The sequence below is a fragment of the Polypterus senegalus genome, chromosome 9 (assembly GCF_016835505.1).
Source record: "Polypterus senegalus isolate Bchr_013 chromosome 9, ASM1683550v1, whole genome shotgun sequence".
Classification (NCBI taxonomy): Eukaryota; Metazoa; Chordata; class Cladistia; order Polypteriformes; family Polypteridae; genus Polypterus; species Polypterus senegalus.
Window position 1 is genome coordinate 170,900,496 of NC_053162.1, and position 11,552 is coordinate 170,912,047.

At 40.3% G+C, this 11,552-nt stretch overlaps 1 protein-coding gene across 5 annotated transcripts in view; it reads left to right on the top strand.

Moving 5' to 3' along the window:
• The window catches only part of LOC120535973 (ubiquitin carboxyl-terminal hydrolase 2-like), a 72,956-nt gene that overhangs the window by 58,822 nt on the left and 2,582 nt on the right, over positions 1–11,552 (top strand). For 4 of the 5 annotated variants that reach the window (XM_039764221.1, XM_039764220.1, XM_039764223.1 and 1 more), the window contains 10 exons: positions 7,209–7,259; positions 8,169–8,292; positions 8,478–8,589; positions 8,700–8,810; positions 8,903–8,967; positions 9,368–9,471; positions 10,275–10,355; positions 10,435–10,513; positions 10,987–11,094; positions 11,188–11,308. In XM_039764221.1, the coding sequence (XP_039620155.1) occupies positions 7,209–7,259; positions 8,169–8,292; positions 8,478–8,589; positions 8,700–8,810; positions 8,903–8,967; positions 9,368–9,471; positions 10,275–10,355; positions 10,435–10,513; positions 10,987–11,094; positions 11,188–11,308 (956 nt within the window). Of the gene's footprint in view, positions 1–236; positions 476–7,208; positions 7,260–8,168; positions 8,293–8,477; positions 8,590–8,699; positions 8,811–8,902; positions 8,968–9,367; positions 9,472–10,274; positions 10,356–10,434; positions 10,514–10,986; positions 11,095–11,187; positions 11,309–11,552 lie in introns of those variants that run through there. The other variant, XM_039764224.1, reaches the window with a different exon arrangement.

Genomic DNA, 11,552 nt, shown 5'->3' on the forward strand with positions numbered 1-11,552 from the left:
TGCACGCCAGCCTGCATTACCGTGTAATACTCTTGGTGGAATTGCGTAGACAGTACGCAATGTGCTGCGAGAATGCTCTATGGACGTCCGGCGAGCACTTCCCTAAAGCTCCCACCCTGACTGTGAATGACGACGCCCTTCCTTGGTGACGCGCACCGAGTGGGCCGGTGCCAATCACGATGCACTTTCAGTTCAGTAGAGCGGGAGGGCGTGATATATCGAGCGCGCGGTGGGCGGGCTATACGCCCCTGTCTCACCTTGCCGGCTGTTCGTCGAACTCCCAGAAGCAGCCACGGAACCTAAAGAGTCTGTTATCATGCCGAGCCTCCGCCAGTCCTACACCGTTACGGTTCCTGAAGACCCGCCGACTGTTAACTTTCCATTTTTTAGCAGGGAGCTTCGTAGGAAGAGCCAGTCTATGACTGGTTCTGTATTGGTATCCACATTCGTTGGACTTCTTATCAATCAGGCCAAGGTAAGGAAAGAACTCAGCCTAACTACTGTGCCGGTGTTCGCGAATAGTTAGCAGGTGTCTCTCTTTCACTGTTACTGTGTGTGACTGGTTGTTATGCGAACTCTGAGATTGGGAGTGAAGTTATCTCTGTAGTTCCGAGTGAGCACATGTAAAAAAAAGTAGATCATCACTAGTGATTCAAGTTTATCAATCGGTGTAAGCAATGAATGCGTGAGGTCTGAGATCATTGATGCAGATAAACTCAGAAGTGAGAAAAGGCATAGCCACAAACCCAATCACCAAACCTCCAGTAAATGCTCTGTGTCAAGTCTTAGCTTGCTTCAAGTGTAAAGTAAACCTAATAAAATGTGAGTGAACAGTGATAGTGAAGTGGTGCGTGTTATTAGACAATGCAAACTTTAGTGTAAATGATTGGTATGTGAGATGTGACCTGTCAGTCACCGTTGCATTCCTCAGTACGTTAGACCAAAATGTTATATAACTCAGTAATCAGTTAGCTAAAGCACAAAAAAAAAACTTCATCCATCTGATCTGTCTTAAATTACGTTTACTTATATAGTAAAAGATTGCAGTAAGTGAAAATTGTGTCCATTCTGAGATCAAGAGTGAGAGTACCTGTGTAGTTAGAGTGGACACATTATCTAAGAAAGGCATTATGCACATAGAAAACTAGTTAGTTTGCTCTGCCTTCATTTTCTACTGTACATTAAACCAGTCTTGTCTTTGAATGATGTTTGAACTCTTGAGATCAGGAATGCAGAAGCGCAGTAGTGAATGTAAGCACATGTGCCAAGTAAATCATTAGAGATCACAATCTGTCAGTCAGCACTTTTTCACATGCATTGTGTTAAGCATCAGTCACCTCTTCTTTAACTTCCAGTATAAACCAGTTATGAGTGGTCAAACTTCTTTCATATGTGCATGACAACATTCTTGAAAGTTGTGCATGTAGAAGTCTTACTATTAAGATTTCAGTTGGCACTGTTGTAAAATGCACCCAGCGTGTCAGCAGTGAGTTTTTAAGCCACTGCTTAATCAATACCTTGTGTAAGCTTACCATTTGTACATCATTTCTTTGTACAGTATACAGTATCACTAGAGTGTAAGCTTTCATTTTGTGCTGCTTTCACATGCAGATGGTAAATCATTTGTGAGTGTGAGTTTTCAGTCTGCTTTTCCTTTATGTGTGTAGTAAATCATTAGTTTGTCCGAGCTTGTAGTCTGTGCCTCTTTAAGGAGTGCAGCACATGACTAGTGGGTGTAAAGGAAGCATGAATGGGTTTTGCGTTTTAGACTGAATGGTGCTTTTTGATACATAAATGATAATGCTGTTCCTACCTCTGCCCTTTTGAGATAGTTGTTATAGGAGTCGGCATGGTAGGTGAATGGAGTGATTAGGGAGCTAGAAAAGTAGTTTTCTCCACTCTTGATGGGGCGCATGATCAGTGTTAATCTTACTAAATTTTACATCAGCATCATGGGCTTAAAGGAGCTGAATTTTGAAACACCCACTAGGGCCTGAAGTTGCTTGGGGTGGGCTTTCATTCTTTTGTATAAGTAGCAATAATATAGATAGTGACTCTTGGGGGCAAAGCACATCCTAGTTGCCCACCCGAGGACTGAGAATGCCCATTGAACTTTTTAGATCATCAGTGATGACTTTGAAGCACTTGGGACTTAAAGCTGGTAGCTGATAATGTCTGATGTTATGTAACACAAAGTAGTCATATTAACCCTTTAATGGGACACCATGGTGGTGTGTCATCAGACTCCTGAGTGGATTTGTGATTTGAAGGGTCATTCTTTGCTAAATTTTCAGCTCATGGACTGCCAGAATTTTGGTTTGTTTTTTGCCCTATTGGCAAGCATATCCCACCAGGCTGTGTATAGCTAATCTTCTCAGCATATGTCTATGTGTAGCACTTTCCCACTCCAAAGATGATTTTTCATGTGGTAAGAGTGTGAGGTTCAGGTCACCTGTGAAATTCCTCAGCTGCATTCCTGAGATTCCTTGTAATTTTTTGCTAAGCCTTGGGGTGGGTTAGGTTTTGGGTGGCTGAATTGCATGCTGAGTCCATTTGTACCACGGGGCTCGTGTGTACACTTGCCTTCTTAAACACGTAATATAAAGAGAGTCCACATTCAGTGTGTTTAAAAGGGTTCCAGGCTCTGTGTGATTCAGTTGTCTGACTTTTCCTGAGCCTTTTTTGTAATTCCGATTGTTTCATACAATTCTTACAAAACAGAGAAAGTTGTTCAGGACAGTTTTCAGCCTAAACATTACCTTCAATGAATCAGCATGTCACATTTATTACATGAACAGGTTTGTGTTAAGATTGTCACGATTAGATCAAAGTTAATGTTTGCTAATCAAAATTCTTTTATCTTATCATGCTGCTTACATAATAGGAAAAAGAAAATTTATGGGGGCAGCAGTGGAGGTTGGACAGCACACAATAGGGGCTGGTGCAAGGCATGTGGTCTGTAGCGATAATTCTTCATCTTCCCTTGCCAATACTACTGCTCTTTTTCTTCTATCAATTGCATGCCACTTCCTGCCCAGTACCTTCATATATATCAGCTAGGTCTTGTCTTGAGGTGGGTACAGTATGTTCTTCGGTGTTAGCTAATGATTAGCACTTTCCATGTGACCTTTACTAACCTACTCTTGCCTTAAGTAATGTTCACACTGTGTCACGTGAGGCTGAGAAAAGAACTGGAGCCAAGTGGAACTGAGAAAGAAGTGAATGTGGGAAGTAGGGGAAAGCACTGCCTTCATGGTCAACAGCCCAGGGTTAAGTATGGGGTGGGTTGAGATTTCAGGGAGAATTAGGCAGAGTAAGGGGGAGCATTATCAATTTGGTTAATATCAGTGGTATAATTGTAAGAATGGGTTTGCAGTGGTGATGCAGTACCCTGCTGGATTTATTTTCCTTTGATTCTCAGGACAGCTGTTTCAGAGGGAGAGAATGCTTACAAAACTAGGATTAGCCACATGCACACAAACACTCACACATGCATACACACACACAGACATGTGAATGTGCAGCACTAAGTGGGATTTAGGCTTCAAGCCTCCTGGCAACCCACTCAACCACACTTTCTCCTCTGAAGGACACAAGGAGGTGTGGCAACCTGGCCTGAACAGAAACTGGGGGTGAGATGCTGAACTCAGTGGGAGTTCATTAATCTACCAGTAGTTTGTGATTGAAGTGTGCAGTAATTAGGTACTCAGTGTGGACTGGTGGTTAAGCCAGAAAACAATACAGGTGATTGAAGTGGTAGAAATTGGTGCCTGGGTTAAGAAGTTACCTGGGGGTACACTGGGAATTGATGACAGAGTTGGGGTTTAGGACCCTTGATACTGGCAGTTGTGGTCTAACTTGGAGGTAAATCAGACACTCAAGAGTAATTGATATATGAACTTGAAGGGAACTTAGGTACACTGTAAGAGTCAGTTGCTGAACTGGGAAGTGACCTGAAGGCTTAGTGGGAGCTGGTATCAAAACTGGGCAACAGTAATACTTAATAAAAGGAAGGGTTTTTTAATAATCAGTAGATGAACTGGAAGATGATAGGAGCTGGTTTGATTGAACTGAAACTTCAGAGCTGATGCTGTTGTATACTCTGTATAAACTTGTCTTTATTTGTATTGTGCCACACTGTCCCTTTGTGGCTGTGAAACTGTCTTCTGAAAGCCGCTTGAGAGGCACCTCTGTAGATTAACATGAGTTGCTACCATTAAAATAGCAACTTCTAAATAAAGATGTCAGCTAGTAGGGTCAGCCTTGCAGCTTTAATGGGATAGCTGAGTTTGCTGCCGTCACTCCCTAGCCAATGCAGGGCCTGCAGCTATTTCCAGGTTCCCTCCAGCACCTAAGACTGCTATTTCAGAACGTCTCGCCCCAGATTGAGAGCTAAGCTGTAAATGACAACAGTATGCTGTGAGAAGAGAGCTGTGAGGTTCTCATGAGTGTTCCCATACAGTGGGCAAAATGTTTGACTACATATCTGTTGTCTGGATGAGGGCCTGCAGCCTAGATGCATTGGTTTATTATGTTTCACAGTGGATATAATCGCCTTGTGTTTTATGTGACCTCGCAAGAACAATACAGCAAAGGAAAATCACAAATGTCTAAAGGTAAGATGAGAGAAGGACTATGATAAACTGAATGATAGACAGCTCCAGATAAGAGGCCTGGATAAAGGAGCTGACAAGTGTTAATTCACTGAGAGTGCTTCAGGGACCAAAACACAATGAGATATGAGTATTAAAGTCCTCTGGAATCTTGAGTGTGTGCAGTAGATACCAAATGGGAAGGCCTTAGGTCTCTATTCTTTATGACAGTTAACATCTTAATTTGTCTGACTTCCTATATCTGCTCTCACTATTCTGATGTAGTCTATGGCACTTTGTTCAAATCATTCCATTTTGTGCTCCCATTTGTGCAGTTCACATACTGCTTTCTTATCAAGTATTTATATAAATAGAAAGGTAGATTGGTTGAACTTTTTGTCCCAAGGGAGAAATCCAGCTTTTACAGAAGCCCAATAAATACATTTTTTAACAAAGAACAGCCACCCCCTCAAATTCACACCTGAATTATTAGAAAGAAGGAAAGACTTCTATCTTGGCTAAAGATAAAAAAGAACAGTCACTGTGAAGCTTTACAAAGGCTACTGCTTTTTACTGTAAAGTAGTCCCAACAGTGTTTCTTGACACATGATTAATTCTTTGGCTAAAAGTACTTAAATCTAGTTTATCTGGCAGAGGACATGCAGCATTGTTCATAATGGTCCTCAGTTTTGTCTTCATTCTCTTTTACACTCTTACCTCCAGCGGTCTGTCCCATAACTAAGCCTGTTCTTTTAATTAGCTTATTGATTGATGCAGTAATACATCCTTTTGGCCACACTGTTTGAACCACCTGAGGGAGCCGTGGATTACCTAACTCTTGAGTTGCTAAACTTGGCAGTAACGGAATCTTGATATATTGGTTTCAACAGAGTGGTTGCATAAAAGAATAAGAGAGGTCAGTAGGTGTTATGGAGGTGGAACTATTTCTGGCATTTTAAATGCCTACATGGCTTTCTGCCCACTCGCTAAAAGGAAGAAGATTTTCTGGCGCTGGATATCAGCCTTTTTTTGGCTTCCCTTTGCAGTGAACTGGGATTTTTTAAATTGCTTGTTTGATTCCAGACACAATTCCACTTATACACTTTGTTGTAAAATCTCACGAGAAATGCTCAGGAACAGTGGGTGTGGCATCAGTTTCTCCACCCAGTCATATGGTAATATGGGTGTGGCCCTTGCAGATATATTGCATTAATTGGTTGCCCATTGATCAGTACATACAGTAGTGAGACAACTTAACATCACAACAACAGAAGGAAACTTAAACGTGCGTTCTCAAAGAAGTCATACCAATATTGGCCATACCCTGCTGCATTCGCATTTTTTAGCTGTAAGCAGGCTGTGAAGAAGAAGAGTCCTGCTGGGTTTGGCCCCTTGTTGGGGGGCCTGGGGTAGCAGATTGCCATCCCAAAATCATTACCCCTACCCGTCCCCCACACTTTTAACATTACCACCGCAAACCAACGACATGGGAGTTGAAGACCAGCTGCTCATGATGCATATCGTCACACAGACCTTTTGAACCAAGTAGTGGAAGTGCAATTTCTTGCAGGCTGGCCTCCCTGGGAAAGCCTCAGGTGGGCACATGGTCCTAAGCAAATGCATAAATCAAATAGCAAAAGTAGAGTTTAAAAAGAAAAAAAAAGAAAATGCAGCATGGTCTGACATATTAAGTTAAGAGAAAAACCATGGGAGATTGGTAAGGGGATAAGGGGGGGCCATATGATGCCGGATGTGGAATAAAGTCAGGAAGGGAAAAAAAAAAGGATTAAAAATGCAGTGACCTATAAAGTGAAGCCCACCTGCTTTGAAGCTTCAGGAATTAACAAGGATTTCTAATAGTTTGCTGGAATTTGTGGGAAGAGGATTCTGAATTTCTTTTAATCCAAATTTAATTAAGGTCTCTCTCTTGCTGCTCCCCCAACCCCCTATTAAAGCAGCCTAGGCTGTAGAAATTAGTCACGAGTGGTGAGTGCCAGCAGTGACATTCTTTGTGCAGGAAAACTGGTCACTTGTGCCCTCACCATTAATTCAACTAGTTTATAGTTGGCGCCGCAAGCAGCTTATTAATTGGGCCAGCAACTGAATACCTAGCACAATTTATAAAATTGATATCTCCTTATTTCTATGTTTTAAACTGTCAGTCCACTAACAGTTAGATTTTGTTTTACATATCTAAGGAACTTGACAGTTTTTTTTGTCTTGCTTTCCACTAGGCAGCTTACTGTATAAAAGAATTTACTGTTTTGTTTTACAATACACTATTAAAGCAAATTTTTGTCATGCTGATTTTAACTTGGTCAGAGAGCTGGAACAGCACCAACATTTTTATTGTCAATCACATGCCAAGTATCATGACATTCAGAATAAGCTGATCAAAAATGCAAATATTTGATTTACAGTAAGTAGCTTATCATTCATTAATAATTTGGGTAGAAAGAAAACTACAGCAGAAGCTGGAGCAGTTGAACTATGTGGGTGGAGACACCGGGACTTGTTTCATAACTAGTCATAATATCAGGCCTTTTTTATCCCATCTGTTATATACTTAACATGATAAATTATTTTCTTTTCCTTCTTTCTTTTGTGTATTCACAGAACTCCAAGAGTGCCCAAGGCCTGGTCGGGCTCCGAAATCTGGGAAACACAGTAAGTGGAAATAACTTTCATAATGCTGATTTTCCAGTGTGTGGTTTATTTGTGTTGCTCATAGGCTTCCTTACCAACTACTGTCCTGTGAGACACCAGGCTTCCCTTTTCTAAATTGCACTGTAAGGTTTCTAGTTCCTGCAGTCACACTTCCGTTTCACATTGCAAGTTAAAAAAGGCACACCCTTCTGTGTCAAGCCTCTTCCTCTTTACCATCTTGAGCACTTATTTGAACCTTCAGGAAAACATTAAGTTCAGATAGATAAGATCTATGTAGGTAATGTATTTAAACTGTATTTGATTTCATTTTACATACTGGTTTAAAGCATGTCACAATATTTCCACATATTTCAGACCCATATTTCAAATATGTGTCTCAGCGCCATTTCCTAGTTCCTTGTCCATAATACTATGTGTGTCTATGAATGAATATCTTACCAGTATGTCCTGACATTTTTCCCACTTCACACACACTGAGTGTCCTTGTGTCCAACTTAAGACCCTTATTTCAAGTATGTTCATGTCCTCCAGCTTACAAGCCATGTTCTATGGTGCTCCTGAAACTTTTCTCACATCACTTCCCTGTGTTTCACTATTTTGTCTTTGTTATTGAGGCCTTTAGTAAAGTGTAATAAACACAGCCACTCTTAACACTTTTGATACTAAGGACAGTTTTAAATGTAAAGGCACTTTAATATATGATAAGACTATTGTTCATAATAAAATTTGTATTTCTCATCTTGAATTGTCTGTTTACCCTAATATTTGGTAGTGATTTATTTTCTTGTGATACAAAATTGTGTATTCATTGCTTTGCTATCTTTGTAGTGGCTTGTTAAGGGCAGAGCATATCCATAGCACACTGCACTAATTATTTTTTTTATTTATTTTTTTTGTCTTCTTCACCAGTGCTTCATGAATTCAATCTTGCAGTGCCTAAGCAACACCCGTGACCTCCGGGATTACTGTCTACAAAACTCCCATCGCCGCGACCTTAACAACAACAGTCGGTCAAACACAGCCCTGATGGAAGGTATGTTTAGGGGGTATGGCCATAAGTGTTTGTTTTCTCTGATCATAAGTTTACTTTAAATCTTTTACTGCTATTTACCACTAACCAACATGATACTAAATTACTATTCTGCTCATGCCAGCCTGCATTCTCGTATCATTATGGTACTGACTCTCTTAATTTTGTCTTGTTTTTTTCTACTTAAGAATTTGCCAAGTTAATCCAGACTCTGTGGACATCTTCAGGTAGTGAGGCTGTCAGCCCATCAGAATTTAAGACACAAATTCAGAAGTATGCCCCACGGTTTGTTGGTTACAAGTAAGTATGTGGCTTTGCATTCATCAAAAGAATTGTAAGTAGCTCCGCAAGCATTGGAAATATATGTTAGATTAAGATTCTTAATCAAACACTTTTTTGTCTCTTTCTAGTCAACAAGATGCTCAGGAGTTTTTAAGGTTTCTATTGGATGGTTTGCACAATGAGGTTAACCGTGTCATGGTACGGCCCAAAGCCATCATGGAGGATTTGGATCACCTGACGTGAGTTATGAACAGTTTTTTGTTTTTTGTGTCGTGTGGTAGCCCCATGTGCTCACTTACATATTTGACCGAACAACCCCTCTGTCCTGCAGGGATGATGAGAAAGGGAAGCGAATGTGGAAGAAGTACCTGGAAAGAGAGGACAGTCGGATTGTAGGTCAGTGCCTCTTGTTTACACTACTGCAGATACTTCAGAGAAGTAGACCCATCTTCATAGTTTTATTTATTAATAGAGAGTTTAACACCTTTGTTAGACTGATTTTCACTTGAAACTGTACAATAGAAACTTTTTTTTACCATGCTAAATGAGAATACCTAGGAACAAGAGGGGCAACAACCTAACCTTGTTCTCCAGTAGCATATTAAATCCAAATTTACATCAACCTCTGTTTTCTTTCTTTTCTATTACCTCCTGACCTTTGGTGTATTGCTAATTGTTAATGTCCTAATTTCTGAGTTGCTTTACATTATAGTAATCTGTGTAGGGTTCTGATTCACCCTGTTTTTAGCACACTTGAATGGAATTGCACCAAACTACATTTCCCCTTCTTTTGCAGACCTTTTTGTGGGACAGCTGAAGAGCTCCCTGACCTGCAATGAATGTGGCTATTGCTCTACGGTGTTTGACCCCTTCTGGGACCTCTCTCTGCCCATTGCCAAGGTGAGTTGTGCTAAGAGACCTGGTGCCGTGCCATCTTCCGTTCCCTTCTCCCTCCTGGGACAACGCTCTTTTACAAAATAGGCAGTCTCCTGGGATTCTTCGCTTGCTTGTTTATTTAATTTATTTGCAGCAATATGTGATTCAAATAAAGAAATGGCAGCGCATCTACAGCTTAATTTGGTTCTTAGCATCTTTGTGACAGGTAAAAAATCTTTGGCAGTGTCTGTGATCCCTCAAGTTTTGTTTAAGTAAAGACTGGATTTGCAGAATAAAGTAACCAGCACAACAAAGCATGGCTGGCTAACTGATAGTTAAATTCACAGTGATGGACTAGCATTGTCCTAAATTGGATGTATTACATTTTCTTAGTCAAGTCTGTAAAAGGGCAATGTTAGACAGACCTGAAATGAACCTGCATGATTGTTAAAAATGCTGTGACGATTGTTCAAAAATTACCTATTTAGAACTTCTAGAACATTAAGAACATTAACGTTAAGATGTGCCCATCATAATTTAAGCACTAAATGGAAGATGCATTTAAGCATGAATTGTCTGGCTCATGCAAGTCTTGGGCCTCCGGAACGGATCAGTATGAAGTCTGAGCTAGTGGTCGTAACTTACATCTTGTATATTTTAATTTGAGGTACAAAAACATATATTTCATATAGCTGATGTGAGGACCATTTGATCATTGTTGTAATTCCCAATAAAATAGCAGGGAAACGTAATCCACATCATTAAGAAATTGTCATGGGTGAAAATCGGCAAGGTTTTCTAAAATTTAAAATTATCTCCTGTTTCAGAAAGGATATGGTGAGGTATCCTTGATGGACTGCATACGGTTATTCACCAAGGAGGATGTCCTCGATGGAGATGAAAAGCCGGTAAGCTTCAGGTCGCACTTCAGCAAGTACTCTGAAGGGGTTGTGTTTTGTTTCTCTAAATGTCTTCCATTTCTTTCAGACCTGCTACAGATGCAAAGCCAGGAGGAAATGTACAAAAAAGTTCACCATTCAGAGGTTCCCAAAGATTTTGGTGCTCCGTATCCTTTTAGAATACTTGTTTAGGATTCTGCCTGTTCTTTCTAACATGTTTTCTGCAGGCCGATGGTGCAAGGTGTGTGCAATACTCATATTCCTGAAAGCCATCCTGATATTATGTTTTCATCACATCCGACAAAAAGTCCTGTTTTTATGAATTCTGCAAAGAATTTGCTGAGAATCCATGTCAAACCACTTGTCTTTCATTACCCGTTTTGAACCAAGCAAATGGAATAATATCATTAAATATTTATTTCTACAAACCTTAAGCTGTAATTTATAAGGTGACTTTATGATATGTGGAGTGCTTTTTTGATGTTAAAACTAAAGTTATAGTATAGTTGTTGGCCGTGTGCTTTTCCATCCAATTATTTAGCCATTAGACCAGGTTGCTTTTGTGGTTTGGCTGTGTAATGGAAAAACTCAGTTATGTTGGCCTTCTGTTTTTATATCCTTGACTCTGAGAAATTTGCAGATCTCAAACGGTTTTCTGAAGCACGGATCCGAATGAGTAAATTGTCCACATTTGTGAACTTCCCCCTCAAGGATCTGGACTTAAGGGAATTTGCCTCGGAAAACAGCAGTGAGTTGTGGGCAGATATACTAGAGGACTCATTTATCAGGATGGCTAAAGCCACATCAACCAGCTAATTATACTTTTCCTTCTTTCTCTCAGTTCATGCTGTCTACAATCTGTGTGCTGTCTCAAACCATTCAGGTACCACAATGGGTGGGCACTACACGGCATACTGCCGTAGTCCTGCATCGGGTGAATGGTACACTTTCAATGACTCTCGGTAAGAATATCCTCATAACTTTTAGTTGTGTTTTTGAGGAAATTCAGTACCCTGGTGAAATCATTTGGAGAAACCAAAGATTACAAGATGTTTAATGCCCTGCAGTTACCCAGTTCTCTTTTATAAAATAACTGACTGTGCAGCTGCATTTTTGGGTAAGAATGGGCAGGTTGCTTTGTTTAGGGTGAAGGGGTTTAGGTTGGAGGTTAAATGTCAGACTCATTTTTGATTACATGCTTTACTT